The sequence below is a fragment of the Salmo trutta genome, chromosome 15, assembly GCF_901001165.1.
Source record: "Salmo trutta chromosome 15, fSalTru1.1, whole genome shotgun sequence".
NCBI classification, from domain to species: Eukaryota; Metazoa; Chordata; class Actinopteri; order Salmoniformes; family Salmonidae; genus Salmo; species Salmo trutta.
This window is the reverse complement of record NC_042971.1, coordinates 37,474,482-37,495,486: the sequence shown is the minus strand read 5'-3', so window position 1 is coordinate 37,495,486 and position 21,005 is coordinate 37,474,482. Positions and strand designations below refer to the sequence as shown.

The 21,005-nt window shown below is 45.2% G+C and overlaps 1 protein-coding gene across 1 annotated transcript; it reads right to left on the bottom strand.

Annotated features, from left to right (window-relative positions):
• Positions 1 to 5,950: 5,950 nt before the first annotated feature.
• Positions 5,951 to 20,820, bottom strand: LOC115148931 (neuronal acetylcholine receptor subunit alpha-9-like). Its single transcript, XM_029691260.1, has 6 exons — positions 20,542 to 20,820; positions 10,807 to 10,952; positions 10,487 to 10,641; positions 8,725 to 8,971; positions 8,088 to 8,373; positions 5,951 to 7,305 (listed from the first exon to the last, which is right to left on the bottom strand). The coding sequence occupies exons 1-6, from the start codon at positions 20,600 to 20,602 to the stop codon at positions 6,443 to 6,445; spliced, it is 1,758 nt and encodes a 585-aa protein (XP_029547120.1). The 5' UTR covers positions 20,603 to 20,820; the 3' UTR covers positions 5,951 to 6,442.
• Between the last annotated feature and the right edge of the window lie 185 nt (positions 20,821 to 21,005).

Here is a 21,005-nt window from a genome sequence, read left to right as displayed (position 1 = left end):
GTAGACGGGCACATTGCGCACCGCTCCCGAGCATACTACTCGCCAATGTCCAGTCTCTTGACAACAAGGTAGACGAAATCCGAGCAAGGGTAGCATTCCAGAGAGACATCCGAGACTAACGTTCTTTGATTCACGGAAACATGGCTCACTCGAGACATGCTATCTGAGTCGGTACAGCCACCTGGTTTCTTCATGCATCGCGCCGACAGAAACAAGCATCTCTCTGGTAAGAAGAAGGGCGGGGGTGTATGCCTTATGATTAATGAGACGTGGTGTGATCATAACAATATACAGGAACTCAAGTCCTTTTGTTAACCCAATTTAGGATACCTCACTATCAAATGCCGACCGCATTATCTACCAAGAGAATTTTCTTCGATCATAATCACAGTCGCGTATATCCCCCCCAAGCAGACACATCGACGGCCCTGAAAGAACTTCATTGGACTCTATGTAAACTGGAAACCACATATCCTGAGGCTGCATTTATTGTAGCCGGGGATTTTAACAAGGCTAATCTGAAAACAAGGCTCCCCAAATTCTATCAGCATATCGATTGTGCTACTAGGGGTAGCAAAACCCTAGACCACTGTTATTCTAACTTCCGCGATGCATATAAGGCCCTCCCCCGCCCTCCCTTCGGAAAAGCTGACCATGACTCCATTTTGTTGCTCCCAGCCTATAGACAGAAACTAAAACAGGAAGCTCCCTCCCTCAGGTCTGTTCAACGCTGGTCCGACCAATCGGATTCCACGCTTCAAGATTGCTTCGATCACGTGGGCTGGGATATGTTCCGCATTGCGGCGAACAACACTGACGAATACGCTGATTCGGTGTGCGAGTTTATTAACAAGTGCATCGGTGTTGTTGTGCCCACAGCGTCTATTAAAACATTCCCCAACCAGAAACCGTGGATTGATGGCAGCATTCGCGCAAAACTGAATGCCCGAACGACAACTTTTAATCAGGGCAAGGTGACCGGAAACATGACCAAATACAAACAGTGTAGCTATTCCATCCGCAAGGCAATCAAACAAGCTAAGTGTCAGTACAGAGACAAAGTGGAGTCGCAATTCAACGGCTCAGACACGAGAGGTATGTGGCAGGGTCTACAGTCAATCATGGACTACAAAAGAAAAACCAGCCCCGTCGCGGATCACGATGCCTTGCTCCCAGACAGACTGAACAACTTTTTTGCTCGATTTGAGGACAATACAGTGCCACTGACACGGCCCGCTACCAAAACCTGCGGGCTCTCCTTCTTCACTGTAGCCAACGTGAGTAAAACATTTAAACGTGTTAACCCTCGCAAGGCTGCAGGCCCAGACGGCATCCCCGGCCGCATCCTCAGAGCATGTGCAGACCAGCTGGCTGGTGTGTTTACAGACATATTCAATCAATCCTTATCCCAGTCTGCTGTCCCCACATGCTTCAAGAGGGCCACCATTGTTCCTGTTCCCAAGAAAGCTAAGGTAACTGAGCTAAATGACTACTGCCCTGTAGCACTCACTTCCGTCATCATGAAGTGCTTTGAGAGACTAGTCAAGGACCATATCACCTCCACCCTACCTGACACACTAGACCCACTCCAATTTGCTTACCGCCACAATAGGTCCACAGACGACGCAATCGCCATCACACTGCACACTGCCCTAACCCATCTGGACAAGAGGACTACCTATGTAAGAATGCTGTTCATCGATTACAGCTCAGAATTTAACACCATAGTACCCTCCAAATTCGTCATTAAGCTCGAGACCCTGGGTCTCGACCCCGCCCTGTGCAACTGGGTCCTGGACTTCCTGACGGGCCGCCCCAGGTGGTGAGGGTAGGTAACAACATCTCCACCCCGCTGATCCTCAACACTGGGTCCCCACAAGGGTGCGTTCTCAGCCCTCTACTGTACTCCCTGTTCACCCATGACTGTATGGCCATGCACACCTCCAACTCAATCATCAAGTTTGCAGACGACACTACAGTGGTAGGCTTGATTACCAACAACGACAAGACGGCCTACAGGGAGGAGGTGAGGGCCCTCGGAGTGTGGTGTCAGGAAAATAACCTCACACTCAATGTCAACAAAACAAAGGAGATGATCGTGGGCTTCAGGAAACAGCAGAAGGAGCAGCCCCTTATCTACATTGACGGGACAGTACTGGAGAGGGTGGAGAGTTTTAAGTTCCTCGGCGTACACATCACGGACAAACTGAAATGGTCCACCCACAGAGACAGCCTGGTGAAGAAGGCGCAGCAGCGCCTCTTCAACCTCAGGAGGCTGAAGAAATTCGGCTTGTCACCAAAAACACTCACAAACTTTTACAGATGCACAATCGAGAGCATTCTGTCGGGCTGTATCACCGCCTGGTACGGCAGCTGCTCCGCCCATAACCGGAAGGCTCTCCAGAGGGTAGTGAGGTCTGCACAATGCATCACCGGTTGCAAACTATCTGCCCTCCAGGACACCTACACCACCCGATGTCACAGGAAGGCCAAAAAGATCATCAAGGATAACAACCACCCGAGCCACTGCCTGTTCACCCCGCTATCATCCAGAAGGCGAGGTCAGTACAGGTGCATCAAAGTGGGGACCGAGAGACTGAAAAACAGATTGTATTTCAAGGCCATCAGACTGTTAAACAGCCATCACTAACATTGAGTGGCTGCTGCCAACATACTGACTCAACTCCACCCACTTTAATAATGGAAGTATTGATGTAATCAATTTATCACTAGCCATTTTATATTATAAAATGTTTACTTACCCTACATTACTCATCTCTTATGTATATACTGTACTCTATACCATCTACTGCATCTTGCCATCTTGATGTAATGTTTCACTTTAAACGATGCCACTTTATATAATGTTCTCATAGCCGACATTGCTCATCTCATATGTATATACTGTACTCTATACCATCTACTGCATCTTGCCTATGCCGTTCGGCCATCACTCATTTATATATTTTTATGTACATATTCGTATTCATTCCTTTACACTTGTGTGTATAAGGTAGTTGTTGTGAAATTGTTAGGTTATGAGTTGTTAGATAGTACTGGTCGGAACTAGAAGCACAAGCATTTCACTACACTTGCATTAACACCTGCTAACCATGTGTATGTGACAAATACATTTGATTTGATTTGGAACGCAACACCCTGCTACACTTAACTCCCTGTGGAGTGAAAGAGGTATGTGATTGCAGGTGCGGGTAAGGATGACAAAAGCAGAAAATATTACCGTTTACAGAGAATTTATTCTTCCTTCACACAGTAATTTGAGGAAAAGTGGCTGGACGGAACCAAAGCAAAGAATGTTACAGTTAAAGAGCCCCTCCCCCCCTCCTCTCCTACCTAACCTTTAGCACCACCTGGTGCGCTAACCAAAATACAGGGGGTGGTCCGCCCAGGTCTTACCTAGTGTGCATAGACAGATTAAATACTATGGGTTATATATGCCCTCAGGCCTCTTGCCTAAACACTCCCAAGGTGTGTTCCCCTTCCCACCCTGGGAACAAATGAAACATAGAATAATTTACCAATACTCTAAGTGTGAAATCTCAACCACAAACACTAAGTCCTATTCCCATACACATATCTCTGAAGGAGCGGCTACAAAATAATATTTAAAAAACTTTCACTGACCACCACAACAACAACCCACGTAGGACATAAAAAGAAGCTCTCCTCTCTGAGGAAGGAACACTGGCTTTTATCAAGCTGGAGGAGTTGGTAATTGAAGAAACAGTTGTATCCCCTGACGAGAGGGAGGGGTCAGAGCTCCAATCAACGTTGGGGCCGACCAATCAGCTGCTTTAGGAATCCAGGAAGCCATTTCCTGAAATAGACACACTTGTTTGTCAAGTCAACCAGCGTTTTTGTGTCTCAACTCCTGCTTTTCCCAGTCTCTCTTTTTCTAGCCCTCCTGGTTTTAACCCTGCCTGTCCTGACTCTGAGCCCGCTTGCCTGACATTTCTGCCTGCCCCCTCCATTCCGTTTCTTCTTTATCCTGAAAAACTCCCCAGTCCTTAATGATTACAAGCATATCCATAACATGAAGCAGCCATCACTATGCTTACAAATATGGAGAATGGTACTCAGTAATGTGTTGTATTGGATTTGCACTGAACACACTGCTTTGCCAAAATTTTTTGCAGAATTACTTTAGTGCCAGGATGCATGTTTTGGAATTGTTTGTATTCGTTACAGGCTTCCTTCTTTTCACTCTGTCAATTAGATTAGTATTTTAGAGTGACTACAATGTTGTTGATTTATTGAAATCACTGAGCGGGTTCCTTCCTCTCCGGCAAGTGAGTTAGGAAGGATGCCTGTATCTTTGTAGTGACTAGGTGAATTAATACACCATCCAAAGTGTAATTAATAACTTCCCCATACTCAAAGGGATAATCAATGTGACTTGTTAAGAAATGTTTTACTTCTGAACTTATTTAGGCTTGCCATGACAAAGGGGTTGAATACTTATGGACTCAAGACATTTCAGCTTTTCGTTTTTAATGAATTTGTAAACATTTCAAAAATCATAATTCCACTTTGACATTATGGTGTATTATGAGTAGGCCAGTGACAAAAAAATCTAAATTGAATCCATTTTAAATTCAGGCTGTAGCACAACAAAATGTGGAAAAAGTCAAAGGGTGTCAATACTTTCTGAAGGCAGTCCCGTGACACTTGTGGGGGTCATAGAGCAAAACAGAGAACACCATCGTGTTCTTTCCATTGAGAGTTCATATTAATTAGTAGGCCACTGTTCGGACACTACAGACATTTTGTGAGAAAATTGATTTTCATCTCCTGGTCTGTAGATCTGCCACTGTTTCCCTGTTGCAGAAGGGCAACAAAGGCAGATGTGGTGGATTGAGACGCAGCCCATTCAAAAAAACTGATATCCCTATCTTAAATTGACGGATCTGATGGGGATTTTTGTATTATTTCCATTAGATAGATGCACAGGTGCGTCAATAGACTAGTATTTTAAGTGGTCCGGTTCAAAGAGTCGTCATCTGAATTCAGCCTATGAAAACCCTGTTTTCAACAGTGTGTGTAGTTCGGGAGTGTATGTGAACGGTTGTCATCGTAAGCAGGATTAGTGTCTGAGGAAGATTACCCAGGACTCTCTGAATGGTTTTAAATTTAAGATTAAATTGCTTTTCCAAATTAATTCACAAAGCTCTAATGATGTTAAAGGGTTATTGGATTACACTACTACATGTCCTAATTTAGCTTCACGCTGGTTCTCTTCCATGTATCCTGTCCTATTCCTCACTACTGGAATGTATGAGTGTATAACAGTATTACTTTCCCATTCATGGCTCACTGAAATGTTTACCTGGGGTTACAAAGTGGAAAAAGTCAGAGGGTTTTGAAAAGTATGAAATATTCAATACATTTAATGGCGTGGCTGCACATATGCTGCTATGCATTTTGGATACTTCTTTATGGTACAAGACAAGTGATAAACATCAGATACATTATTCTTAAGCTTGGCCCATACCTATTATTTTAGCATTGTCATACTATACTGTATCTACACATCAAGTCTTCAAAAGTGTCAAGTGAGCACTCAAAGAAAGTGCACACTTATAAAGTGCTGTGATTCCCATGCAGTGACTGGCAGGCCTGAGAAGTACGCTTAAATACAATTGTCCAATGACACACAGTCCTTATGGAGTGTACTGGATTTTTCACATACAGTAAAAGGACAGAGAGCGGTAAAATTATATTAATACAAAAAGGTGTGTGTGTGTGTGTGTGTGTGTGTGTGTGTGTGTGTGTGTGTGTGAGAGAGAGAAGTTTCTTCCTAGGTTCTTGCCTTTCTAGGTAGTTTTCCCTAGACACCGTGCTTCTACATCTGCATTGCTTGCTCTTTGGGGTCTTAGGCTGGGTTTCTGTATGACCACTTTGTGACATCAGCTGATGTAAACAGGGCTTTATAAATACATTTAATTGATTGATTGTTTGCATGTGTGTGTGTTGATAATAGTCACAGGGTGGCAGAAGATTTGCTTTGACTCCATTCCACAGATTAAGTGTGTTCCTGTCTCCTCTACAAATACTTTAGATCCACGTAGAAAACATATGTATGGTGGCGATACAGAGAAACTGCCAAGTTCCCCACCTCTGTATCAAGAGATCAATTAATCCTCTTCCTCACAGTCTTGGAACATAAACAGCTAGTATACTAGGTACAAAAACACCTTTCCACATACACAGTATCTCCTGTGGTAAACTCTGTGAATGGTTTAGTTGGCCAATACTGCCCCTCGGAGTAGGATAAAGTTGCCATTAGAAACTGAGCTAAGATCTGTTTGGGATCCCCCTTAATGGTTAAGGTCAGTATTTGGGAAGGGTATGGTCTGATCCTAGATCTGGGCCTAAGGGTAGCTTGTGCCCGGAGCCTTCTCCCTCTTCTCTCTGCACGTGCTCAGACAGCCTTGCCCATGATGAGGAGGCTCATGAGGAAGACCATGATGAAGAAGAGCCACATGAAGAGTCGGTCCATAACCTTGGCCACCTTCCTCCACTCACCCGTACGTCTCTGGGTGGAGCGCTGGTCATGGTAGCAGCTGGCGATGTACTCGATGTTCCTGCATAGTGCTTGGTGCTGACACACACACTGGGCCCTCACCACCACCTCCTTCCTAACCCTAGCCTCTGCGCCTCCTAATGATCCTTTCCTTCTTTCTCCACCTCCTCCCACACAGCCTCTCTCTCCTCCTCCACCTTTGCCTCTTTCTGCCGCCACTGCTCCTCCCATGTACCCACTTTCTCCTCTGAAACCCTTCTCTCTTTCTGCCTCTCCTCCTCCTTTTTTCTCACCTCCTGCTGCTCCCTCTTCCTCCTCTCCAGCATCTATACTCACAAACAGGTTGTCTTTCCACCAACTGGGCTCAAACGTTTGGTATGAGCCTCTTTTCACATCCAGTCTATCCCCCTCCTCTTTCTCTTTCTGTGTCTTTACGCCCACCCCACCCCCTTCCTCTCCCCCCCTCCCTCCCATGCCTCCCAAGGACTCCCCATTCACATCCCAGTTGGTACTTCTGGTTTGGGGGTTGATATTGTGGTCAGGTGGGAGCTCGGGCGGGGCCCGTTTCTTGGGGGTGCCGGTAAAGCAGTTCTCTCCCACCTCATAGACAAAGCAGATCCGTGCCAGGTAGTGCAGGATGAAGCGGCGGGCCCACTCAGGGACGGGACGCGCCTCCGGACCACAGTGATGGATGTTCATGATGAAGATGGTCAGGGCGGTCGACGCAGTGATCATCGTCATGGTAGCAATGTAGTACTTGCCTGTGGGGAAGTAGTGATCAGCAATACAGTCAATTCCATGTATAACAACTCTCACACATTCAAACATAATCATCATTATTCAATGTAATATCACTGCCTTCAGGATTGTAGACAGTGTTAAATAGACAGACAAGCATAATTGCTCCGCAGAGGGAAGACAGAGTATAGGTTATCGAGTTGTGATTGCGGCACATTAAATTATCTGGACAGCCACTATCGACTGGCCTCTGTACCATTACATCAACATTATCCCACAAACACCAACACAATGTATTACTTTGCTGATATCTTCTTTATTGAAAATGTAATACTATTGCAAAAATTCCTACTTCACTTTGTTTTACTCTGCATGCATCCCAATGTTGATTCAAAATGCATAAGCACTTTTTGCTTGTCCGTACACTATTTCACAATAACATATGGAATAATATACTGAATAAACATACAAAATATCCTTCTTTAGTATTCATAAGGTCTCCCTGCACTGTATCACATCTCATCTATATAGTAGCCAGGCAATTCAATTTAGCAGCAGAGAGAGGCTGTATGAGGATGTGCTGAGTAAGACCCATTAAATATTTACTAAGCATCTCTGCCTGTGAGTTTATGGGAGAAGACCTACAAAAGTCTCAGAGGAGAGCTAGTCAGTCTCAGTTAGTGTTGGAGAAGGAGATAAAATGGCCTCAATAGCCCAGAAGAGAGTATATATTCTCTGATTGCTGTACTCGTGGCACTCTCTCTACCCATTTCTCGCTCTCTCTCTAACACCCCCCCCCCCTCACCTATGAGTGGTACGTTCTCTGAGGGTGGCATGCTCTCTGCCACCAGTAGCTGGAACACAGTCAGAGCCAGCAGCACGGTGACCCCCAGGGACACTTTCTCCCCAGAGTCAGCTGGCAGGTAGAAGCCCAGCGGGGCCAGGAAGGAGATCATCATACAGGGGATGAGCAGGTTGAAGATGTAGAAGGAGGCCCTGCGTTTCAGGTGCAGGGTGTAGGTGATGTCTGGGTAGGGGTCCGAGCAGCAGCCGTACAGGATAACGTTCTTCTTGGCTGGCATGCCCAGAACCTATAGTTAGGATATAATGGAATATAATAGAAATGAATGGCCTGCGGTGATCTAGCGGTCTAAGAACACTGATACTTTGAACCTCTGCCAGCATGGGTTCAAATCCGATCCAATGCTCTTTCAGCACACACAAATCTCTCTCTATCCTATCCAATAAAATGCATGTATTGTGCATCGTTGAATAGAAACTATGGAAACAACTAGATAAGACAGTCTTATAAATGCAAAAGTGTTTTCAATCAATAAAGTGCAAATAGGGAATACATATCAGGCTTTTCCCATATAAATATCAGCAAAAGCACTGCTATAAATAAAGGATAAAAAAAGTCTAAATTAACTAATAAATCTGACCTCCCACTCTACATTGGCCACGAAGTCGGCCAGGTCAGCACTGTCCAGGGCGTTGACCAGGTCCATCTGGTTGCCGTTGTGTGTCCAGGAGCCAAAGGTTAGGCGACATTGCTGGGCATCAAACGGGAAGAAGGAAACATCCACTGAGCACGAGCTCTTAGTGATGGCCGGCTGGTCCCACATGATCTGTCCATCGTTACGGATCACCACATTGGTCTCCATGGAGCTGGCGAACTGGTCATCAGCACTGAGAAGAGGATAGGAAGGCGAGAGGAAGGGAAAGTGTATGAGTGAGAGGGGAGATTGAAGGGAAAAGGAGGAGTAGGGAGGGAGGGAGGGAGGGAGGATAGAGGGGGGAGAAGGAGGACAGGGATGGTGGGAGGAGGAGAAACGGAGGGAGGAAGGAAGAGAGGGAGAAGAGGCAAAGTGTGTGAGGAATTCATTGGTGAACAAAGAAGGCAATTAAAAGCATAGAAAATGTGTTCTTGTCTACAATAGATACCGTCAAGTCACTAAAGACTCTTTAGAGGAGTGACTGGGAAAGGACAGAGGGCAGAAATGGAGGGAAGGAAGATGGGCATGGAGTGACAAAGGATGTAATGACGGTCAGGCAGGATGATTGAAAAATGATTGCCGGGGCGCAAGGAGAGTGGGGAGAGGAGGGGTGGAGCCCTCCTCTCAGAGCCCACTTTTACAATCAGAAATCTCACTACACTTCTGACCTTCATCACAGGGACTGGACTGAACTTAGAACCTTAATAGTCATTACCCTAAAAGTTTGAATCTTCTCAGAAACCAAAGCTTAGGAACTGAATCTGCATTCTGTGGCATCCCCCTACTATCAATCGTCCTCCAACAGGGATTCGGTAACTAAACATGTAAAATGTTAGTTTAGGTATGGGATTATTGTGAGTCTCATGTAACACACAACTTTCAGACCTGTACAGATATTTCCAGGAAAAGGGATGTAGAAATGCTCCAAGCCTAGCCTGTTGTAAAAGGATTACTGACTCAGTTGTAATAACAACAAAGGGAGATTAAAACATAACAAAACTGAAAGAATGAAGAGCTGGATTATTCCGCTAATACAGTGTTTCCCAGTGCAAAAATATATATGAGAAAACCCTGTGCATCTAGGTCTGGGTGCTGGTTCATGTAGGAACAACTAGTATCCAATAACAAGTTTAAAAACCGCATACTAGAAAAGACAGACGACCAACCTTGTCTTTAGTTTCAGGTTAAAAAATGAAAAATAAATAGAAGTCAAGGTCAGTTGTCTGTCTTTTCTAGTGTGCAGTTTTACAGTTGTTTTTGGAGAGTGTTTCCCAACTGTGGGCCCGGGTCCATTGGTGGGACAAGGTTGGTATCTACTGCGTTATTGATTAAGACTTGATTCTGGCTAGAAACACTGTCAATGTTGAATTGGCACATTGCAGCAACAAAAAACTTGAAAGGCTGTAGGTGGCCATAAACCATAACAAGTGCCAAGAGATTTTCCTGACCACGAAGCCTAACCAAGACAAACCCTGGCACTAGTCATGGTGCAACAGCAAGAAAGTCCTGCTCCAATACACTGTGATGAGCATCAGAAGTAGACTGGTTGCCTGGACACCCCGTGAGTAACGGCTTTTAGGGTGTCCAGCTTGTGTCCATGGCAACACAACAGAAATTTGACGATGAGGGTGAAGAAGAGGAGTATGAGGAAGAGGACAACAAACCCGTGCAGGGAGAACCGATGTGTCTCAATACCAGCCAGACCTACTTGTTATATAGGACAATATCAGGCCTCCATACATAACTACTAGGTATACGGATGGTATCGAGACCATCGTAATCCTCCTTCTTCCAAGTGAGGTAGGCGTCCGTCCACACCTGCCGGATCCACAGGTATGTGGTCAGGATCTGGTTACGCTCATCCTGCAGAGAAAACACACAGGTAAAGAGACAACAGGTACTGAAACCCACAGGTCCAATGACTACAGGTAATGAAAACATACAGAAATGGTAGTATCAGAGGAGGCTGAGGTGTGCATGTGATGTGGGGTCATCAAGGTGACCTTGTGCATGTGTTTGTGTGTTTACCATGTCGATTATCTGTGAGAGGGTGATCTGCAGTGTGACATTAATGATGTGGTCCGTGTCCTCCACTGGTCTCAGAGCGTTGGTGTAGTTAGCGAACAAATCAGTCAGCAACTTCTGAGCATACCTCCCATGAGCACCAAGACTCACTGCCACAGAGAGAGAGAGAGAGAGGGGGGGGGGGTTATATTATTCAATAATCAAATCCAAGTCTCAGTTTCTCAAAGGAATGGGAAAAATTGGCTCTGCAGTATCCCAGCTCGATTAAACTAAGCGCGACCTTAATGATGTCCAGTCATTTGATAAGCTGATCACACCTCCACCTCTATGCAGACGACACCATTCTGTATACTTCTGGCCCCTCTTTGGACACTGTGTTAACTAACCTCCAGACGAGCTACAATGCCATACAACTCTCCTTCCGTGGCCTCCAACTGCTCTTAAATGCAAGTAAAACTAAATGCATGCTATTCAATCGATCACTGCCCGCACCTGCCCGCCCATCCAGCATCACTACTCTGGACGGCTCTGACTTAGAATACGTGGACAACTACAAATACCTAGGTGTCTGGTTAGACTGTAAACTCTCCTTCCAGACTCACATTAAGCATCTCCAATCCAAAATTAAATCTAGAAACGGCTTCCTATATCGCAACAAAGCATCCTTCACTCATGCTGCCAAACATACCCTCGTAAAACTGACCATCCTACCGATACTCGACTTCGGCGATGTCGTCTATAAAATAGACTCCAACACTCTACTCAACAAATTGGATGCAGTCTATCACAGTGCCATCCGTTTTGTCACCAAAGCCCCATACACTACCCACCACTGCAACCTGTACGCTCTTGTTGGTTGGCCCTCGCTTCATACTCGTCGCCAAACCCATTGGCTACAGGTTATCTACAAGTCTCTGCTAGGTAAAGCCCCGCCTTATCTCAGCTCACTGGTCACCATAGCAGCACCCACTCATAGCACGTGCTCCAGCAGGTATATCTCACTGTTCACCCCCAAAGCCAATTCCTCCTTTGGTCGCCTCTCCTTCCAGTTCTCTGCTGCCAATGACTGGAACGAACTGTGAAAATCACTGAAGCTGGAGACTCATATCTCCCTCACTAGCTTTAAGCACCAGCTGTCAGAGCAGCTCACAGATCACTGCACCTGTACATAGCCCATCTGTAAACAACCCATTTATCTACCTCATACCCATACTGTATTTATTTTATTTATCTTGCTCCTTTGCACCCCAGTATCTCTACGTGCACATTCATCTTCTGCACATCTACCATTCCAGTGTTTAATTGCTATATTGTAATTACTACGCCACCATGGCCTATTTATTGCCTTAACTCCCTTCTTACCTCATTTGCACTCACTGTATATATATATATATATATATATACTTTTTGTTTTCTTTTTCTACTGTATTATTGACTGTATGTTTTGTTTATTCCATGTGTAACTCTGTGTTGTTGTATGTGTCGAATTGCTATGCTTTATCTTGGCCAGGTCGCAGTTTCAAATGAGAACTTGTTCTCAACAAGCCTACCTGGTTAAATAAAGGTTAAATAATTTTTTTAAAATTAAAAACAAAGCTAGCTCTACATGTCTGTCTGGTCCCCCATGCATGACTCACTACAGTCATTACATTTGATAATGTTACAGTATCTTTTGGTTAGGCTTGTTCCTATAAGTAGGCACATTTAAGGTATTGCCTTTTTGTGCGGTTGCCCTTTAACTGCAGGGTCACTGGCAAAAGTCCTGCTCCAGATGTTCTCCCTTATTCGCTGCATTGATGGAACTGGTGGGATAGTCCTGCAGTCTCTCAAGCCTTTCTTGGAAGAGTTCCTGTAGGAGTTTGGGCCAGCTTCTTGAGGTCCCTTAATATTTGGAATTTGGTTTGGCAAGAAACACACAAACAATGGCAACACTCATGTTTATAAACCTTATGTTAATTTTTTATTATTTAGAAATTCTATTTGACAGAGACAGACTGAGGGTGAGAGAGAAAGTGAAAAGGGAGATGGAGACAGAGAAAGGGGAAATGTTAGAGAGATTAACAGGGAGAAGTCAACTGAGAGGTGGAAAGGACAAGAAGATTAGGGGTGACTTTAGCGTGAGGGGAGGAAAGAGAGAAAGGGTTGGAGGAATGGAGGGAAGGAGTTAATTACTCAACGCACTGGAGAGAAACGCTGGATATATGAGAGAGAAGGGAAGAGAGGGGGAGAGGGGAAGGAGTGGGAAACAGAGGCAGACAAGCTGAAAGTTAATTACAAACAGTAAAGGAGATAGTGTGTCCATCTAGAACTGCTAAATCCCTGTCCATTCACTTCCTACTGCAGACAGCACAGCGCAGCACAGGCACGCCCTGTGTGCCACTACAACCCCCACTGCAGAAAGTTAGACACACTCAGTGCCTCTACACTTACTACTGCCAAACATTATAGGCACTCAATCTCAAACAATGCATGTGTGTGTGTGTCTGTACATGTAACAAAGCGGTGTGTGCCTGTGTGTGTGTGTGTGTGTGTGTGTGTGTGTGTGTGTGTGTGTGTGTGTGTGTGTGTGTGTGTGTGTGTGTGTGTGTGTGTGTGTGTGTGTGTGTGTGTGTGTGTGTGTGTGTGTGTGTGTGTGTGTGAGAGATAGAGAGAGATGGGACAAACACCAAATTGAGACTCTGCAAGCAAAATTCTGCAAGAATATCCTCCATGTAGAACGTAAAACACCAAATAATATATGCAGCGCAGAATTAGGCCGATACCCACTAATTATAAAAATCCATTAAAATCCATTAAATTCAACAACCACCTAAAAGGAAGTGATTCCCAAACCTTCCATAACAAAGCCATCACCTACAGAGAGATTAACCTGGAGAAGAGTCATCTAAGCAAGCTGGTCCTGGGGCTCTGTTCACAAACACAAACAGTCCCATGACAGTAACACAATTAGACTCCAACAAATCATGACAAAACAAAGATATAATTACTTGACACATTGGAAAGACTGAACAAAAATACTGAATAAATTAGAATGCTATTTGGCCCTTACAGAGATTACACAGTGGCAGAATACCTGACCACTGTGACTGACCCAAAATGAAGGAAAGCTTTGACTATGTACAGACTCGGTGACCAAAGTCTTGCTATTGAGAGAGGCAGACCTGGATCTCAAGAGAAGACAGGTTAAACTGAACTTCCTAATCTCCTCCCACATGTATGACCACATTAGAGACACATATTTCCCTCAGATTACACAGACCCACAAAGAATTAGAAAACAAATCCAATTTTGATAAACTCCCATATCTATTGGGTGAAATACCACAGTGTGCCATCACAGCAGCAATATTTGTGACCTGTTGCCACAAGAAAAGGGCAAACAGTGAAGAACAAACATTGTAAAGACAACCCATATTTCTGTTTATTTTCCCTTTTGTACTTCAACTATTTGCACATTGTTGCTACACTGTAATATGGCATTTTACATGTCTCTATCCCTTTGGAACTTATAAGTGTAATGTTTGCTGTTCATTTTTATTGTTAATTTCACTTTTGTTTATTATCTATTTCATTTGCTTTGGCAATGTAAACATATGTTTCCCATGCCAATAAAGCCCTTTGAATTGAATTGAGAGAGAGAGAGAGAGAGAGAAAAAATTTGAATTGAATTGAGAGAGAGAAAGAAAAAAAATAGTTTACTAATTTAGTTAGAATAACAGACTTGGTGTGGTCTTGAGTGGATTGCTGGCCTGATTACCCATCTGCAGTACTGTACATGTGTGAATGTCATAGAGCCTCAGTAATATCGTGTACATACACCATGTATTGCATGTCAACCAACAAGAGGACTTGGTTATGGCACCACCCACATCTGTCAACCAGGCCATCACTGCAAACCTACCCCCTCATCACATAGGGGTTGAGCTTATGGGATGAATGCTATCTCTGAGCCCATAACTAGACCAACAACTCTGGGTCCTAGTTGTAGCCCATTATGACTAGGTTCCACAGTCTTCCCTGGTCACGTCACACAGTAAATAAGCAGCAGTGTTAAGGATTGGAGGTTGGCTCTGGGTAGAGCTACGTTGCATGCAAGCTGACCAGATGCGACTGTTTGCCTTAAGTTAAAGAGATTGTTCACCACTAAATCAATGTTTGTCAGATGTTGTCATACTTCAAAAGTGATCTAAAGTCCACTCATTATTCCATACCATCTTCTGTGTAAATCACACATTCAGAAAAATCTCTATACCTCAAATCCAAATGAATGGGAATGATGAGAGCAATCTAATTGCAGTGTTATTGGGGTTGAACTACAACTTTTTGTCTGTACAGTTGGTGCAGCATTATACAGGGAACTTACTGTCCTTGATCAAGTTCCTGAACATTACCCCAACTGATCCATCATCAGTGACACAGAGGGGGAATTCTTTTTTTGGCACCATGGGGTGTCTTTCTAATAGCCCATACATCTAGTCTAAAAGAGTACAGGAGGGGCATTATGACTCCTTCACAGTGCTCTTAAGGACTTGAGTAGCTACTCCATCATTTTCTAACCCATATACTGTGGTGCGTGTTGCCACAAGTCATAAGGCATCATACATCTGTGAGTAGCTTCTTCAGTCTGCTGACTCATAGCATTTTATGTATATTCATAGATAGTATTTACTAGTCCTGCCTTGGGAGCCTGTAAACTCGGCATAAGAATGTGAAATTTACCTTGACCGTGTCACCTATAAAAGTGAAAAATTGTTCTAGCCTCTCATACAGAAAACTCTGTATCTGTCTCAGTGTGACTGTGAGTGCACGTGTCCGTGCTTAATGGTTGGATGCTCTTCATCGTCTCACACATTGTGAAAAATGGCTTGTTGCTCTAATACTGTGTGTGTGTGTAATAATGTACTAGTAATACTTACTTTGAGATTCTATAATTATGTCCACCTGTGTGTGGCCTGTATTGTTGCCGTAACATTGATTGGCATTGCCTCGTATGCACACTGAAGAAGGTCTTATACCCTAAATGTTCGGCGAAAAAACAAATAAGTGGTGTCCTGTTTTTGTTCTGTGTAATAATGTGTACGGCACACAGAGTGGTCCATTAACATGTTTATCTGCTTTTGAGTTCAGTCAGCACCCCATCAGCAGCTCACTGGCTGTCATAGCTCTATTCTCTCAGTCCAGCTCAGCATCCATCCATCTCTGTGCCAGTATAAAGTGCTGCAGCCACACTGCAGAGGGCTGCTGTCCCACTACTACATTCACTGGGCCACAGCGCGCTCTCTCTCTCTCAGCTCCTAATGGAACAGCAGGTTTACTCATCTGTTCTTTAGTTCCTCGTTCTCCTCATTGTTTCTTCTTTCACTCTGTGCCAATTGTTTCTATCCCTCTCATGTTCTCTCTCTCTGCCACTGTGCTCACCTTTCCGTCTCATTCTCACCTTCGCTCCTTCTCTCTCTTTATTTCAGTTACGCACTCTCCACCTCTCTATCTCTCTCCCTCCATCCTTCTCTCTATCTCTAGAAAAGCAGGTTCAGTTGTTTGGTGGGTTCATGAGGTGTGAGTTTAGTCAGCGTTTTTCTCCAGCATTAATCTAAGGGCCCTGGTGCTAATGGACCATCACATGCCAGCTGGCAGACACTTGTCTAACTACCTACTGTATTGCCCAAAGTGCACACAACACATGGACATGAGAGGGAACATACACATGGAGAAACCCAAATGCATGTACCAACTAGCACACACATGCACAAACACATGTAGGCCTACTGTAGAGCATAACAAAGCATACATAAGAGTAGAAATTACACTGTATTGGCTGGTTTCCCAGATATAGATTAAGACTAGTCCTGGAATAAGAAGAACTGTCTGAGTGTGTATTGTCAGACTGACAGGGCCAGGTTGGATTATCTGTCCCATCATGCCATGAAGCAGTGAAGCGTCAAAGCATGTACTCCTACCCTGCCAGAGGCATTGTGGGATTATTTGCTATAATCCCGCTCATGCCTTTCACTGTACCCGCTCTCCTCTAGCATCTGGACACACACACTGACACGCACACACACCAGCCACTCCTTGAAGGCAGAGAGCACTCTGGCATCAACTCTGACGGTAGTTTCAGAAGCCCGGACCTCATCTACACTAACTCTGGGTCATCACCATCTGGTCATAGAATTTAAACGCTTTCTAACCACAAATCATTTTTTTAATCACTAACCCTAATTTTAAACCTTACCTTAATCCTAGGTCACATACATGCTCATCATTTAAAGTGATACTGCCAATTTTCACATTTTATTTAACTTTTTACTGAATTTGACCCCGACATCTCTATTCTATCCTCTGACTGTGTGAAGTGATTGAAAATGCACAACATAATCAGAACAAGATGCAAACAATTTAGGATCCATACTGTGGGTGTGTGTGTGAGTGTGTGTGTGTGTGTGCACGCGAGCCCAGGGACATCCTGATGATTAATTATTAATGAACGATGGTGAAGGAAGTCACTGTAGCCTCTCTCTGGGTGTAAACTGTAGGGAATAGTAAACATTCATTATTTACACACAAGAAGGTCAGAGGAAAGGTCTCTTGCGTAAACACAACACTATATTTTTCTCTCTCTCGCTCTTTCTCGCTCTCTACATCTACCTCGTCGACTCTCCCTCTCCTCTACCACTCCTTGTCCCCTCCCTCTTCTCTCCCTTTACCACTCCTTGTCCCCTCCCTCTTCTCTCCCTTTACCACTCCTTGTCCCCTCCCTCTCTCCCTCTTCTCTCCCTTTACCACTCCTTGTCCCCTCCCTCTCTCCCTTTACCACTCCTTGTCCCCTCCCTCTTCTCTCCCTCTTCTCTCCCTTTACCACTCCTTGTCCCCTCCCTCTTCTCTCCCTTTACCACTCCTTGTCCCCTCCCTCTTCTCTCCCTTTACCACTCCTTGTCCCCTCCCTCTTCTCTCCCTTTACCACTCCTTGTCCCCTCCCTTTACCACTCCTTGTCCCCTCCCTCTTCTCTCCCTTTACCACTCCTTGTCCCCTCCCTTTACCACTCCTTGTCCCCTCCCTCTTCTCTCCCTTTACCACTCCTTGTCCCCTCCTTCTCTCCTCTCCCTTTACCACTCCTTGTCCCCTCCCTCTTCTCTCCCTTTACCACTCCTTGTCCCCTCCCTCTTCTCCCCCTTTACCACTCCTTGTCCCCTCCCTCTTCTCTCCCTTTACCACTCCTTGTCCCCTCCCTCTCTCCCTCTTCTCTCCCTCTTCTCTCCCTTTACCACTCCTTGTCCCCTCCCTCTTCTCTCCCTTTACCACTCCTTGTCCCCTCCCTCTTCTCCCCCTTTACCACTCCTTGTCCCCTCCCTCTTCTCCCCCTTTACCACTCCTTGTCCCCTCCCTCTTCTCTCCCTTTACCACTCCTTGTCCCCTCCCTCTTCTCTCCCTTTACCACTCCTTGTCCCCTCCCTCTTCTCTCCCTTTACCACTCCTTGTCCCCTCCCTCTTCTCCCCCTTTACCACTCCTTGTCCCTCTCTCCCTCTCCTCTCCCTTTACCACTCCTTGTCCCCTCCCTTTACCACTCCTTGTCCCCTCCCTCCCTCTTCTCTCCCTTTACCACTCCTTGTCCCCTCCCTCCCTCTTCTCTCCCTTTACCACTCCTTGTCCCCTCCCCTCCCTCTTCTCTCCCTTTACCACTCCTTGTCCCCTCCCTCCCTCTTCTCTCCCTTTACCACTCCTTGTCCCCTCCCTCCCTCTTCTCTCCCTTTACCACTCCTTGTCCCCTCCCTCCCTCTTCTCTCCCTTTACCACTCCTTGTCCCCTCCCTCCCTCTTCTCCCCCTTTACCACTCCTTGTCCCCTCCCTCTTCTCTCCCTTTACCACTCCTTGTCCCCTCCCTCTCTCCCTCTTCTCTCCCTCTTCTCTCCCTTTACCACTCCTTGTCCCCTCCCTCTTCTCTCCCTTTACCACTCCTTGTCCCCTCCCTCTTCTCCCCCTTTACCACTCCTTGTCCCCTCCCTCTTCTCCCCCTTTACCACTCCTTGTCCCCTCCCTCTTCTCCCCCTTTACCACTCCTTGTCCCCTCCCTCTTCTCTCCCTTTACCACTCCTTGTCCCCTCCCTCTTCTCTCCCTTTACCACTCCTTGTCCCCTCCCTCTTCTCCCCCTTTACCACTCCTTGTCCCTCTCTCCCTCTCCTCTCCCTTTACCACTCCTTGTCCCCTCCCTTTACCACTCCTTGTCCCCTCCCTCCCTCTTCTCTCCCTTTACCACTCCTTGTCCCCTCCCTCCCTCTTCTCTCCCTTTACCACTCCTTGTCCCCTCCCTCCCTCTTCTCTCCCTTTACCACTCCTTGTCCCCTCCCTCCCTCTTCTCTCCCTTTACCACTCCTTGTCCCCTCCCTCCCTCTTCTCTCCCTTTACCACTCCTTGTCCCCTCCCTCCCTCTTCTCTCCCTTTACCACTCCTTGTCCCCTCCCTCCCTCTTCTCTCCCTTTACCACTCCTTGTCCCCTCCCTCCCTCTTCTCTCCCTTTACCACTCCTTGTCCCCTCCCTCCCTCTTCTCTCCCTTTACCACTCCTTGTCCCCTCCCTCTCCCTTTACCACTCCTTGTCCCCTCAATCTCTCCTCTCCTTTCACTTTACCTCCCTTTGTCCACTCCCTCTTCTTTCCTGGAAAGCAACATTAGTGATATTGATTCTTACAAATTGAGGCTACCAATTTAAAAAAAATTAACATTTAAAAAAACAGGAAGAGCAATTATCAAATGCCTTGAGACTATTGGTTTTAATTTCTTATGGGCAATGTATTGATATGGAAGTCTTTGACCATAGAGTCCAGGCCCTGTCATCTTCTCGGTTCTCCTCCTCTCCCTCTTTTTTCCCCTTCATTCATCTCCTCTCTTCTGTCTCCTGTCAGTATTTGCATGACCAGGCATGAGTCTGGATCAGAGGTCACAGGGATGACAGCATTAACCTGTTGATAGTGGCAGATATCACGTGTCCAGACAACAGTGTAATTCTCTCATCTGATCTAATCTCTTTGTGTGTGTGTGTGTGTGTGTGTGTGTCTTCTCATTCAGCCCAGTGGTGACGTCAGAACACACTCTCACTGCAGGTTTAAGCACCAGATGGTTAGGATTAACAAGGGATGATATGAAAAAGAGAGAGAGCGATAGATAGGTGAGTGATGAGAGGAACAACTTGCCACGAGTACAGCAATCAGGTATTAATTAATAAACACACCATAACCTCCACAGCTTTGTGAAGAGTGAAACCAGCAATAACACCAATAGGGTCAGGCACTAAAGCATGGTAGTCCAGCAAGTAATATTATCAGGTTAATTCCATATTTCCATTCCAGTGGGATAAAACACCTAAATTCTCATCCAGAAATCACCAACCCAGAGTGTGTAGTCCATGCATGCCATTATATCCTGTCCACCTTTGCCTCTAAATACATCTGTGAGGGATAGTTAATACATTAATTCATCATCCAATGTCAACATAGCTATAGTCTACCACATTTTCAATGTGAGGTCAGTTAGGTCACTATACTGTAGGTGGCATTTTATAACACTGGGAAAACATGAAATAGCCTACTTAGTGTAAGTTAGTCTCCCGACTGACATAAGTGAGGAAATTTGCCTTCAAAGTCTATTCAATATTTGAAACTGATTTAAGCCATGGATAAGCAATCAGAACCTTCTCTGTAATGCAATTCATGTTGTCAGTTTGTTAAGCAACAAAGAGCACGTACCTGGAAGAAAACTTACACCGAGGAAGAACAGCAACATAGGAAATAAGCTCAATAGATGCATGGTTCCGAACTGGCACAATGTGCCGCTATATGTTTGATCCAGCAGGCAGAAGAGGAGCAAAATAGTCACCTACATCTGAGATATCATCCCAAAGCGATTGAAAGATTATTTGCCGTATCTATCGATTTTAGCGCACTACTGAAACGCGCCACGAAGTGACAGCTGCGCACACAGAGCTGCTTATGGATGGACTGCTGCTGTGTCCAGTTGCATAGTTTTTTTTCTCCCGCGCTGTGGTGAGCGACAAACATGTTGCAACAGAACACATGCTTGTATATAGTGTGCACACTTAAAGGTACATGCGATACTATAAAATAGGTTTGAAACATCTGAGGTGCTGACTTTATAATCACTGTGATTATTATTTGACCCTACTGGTTATCTATGAACGTTTCAACATCTT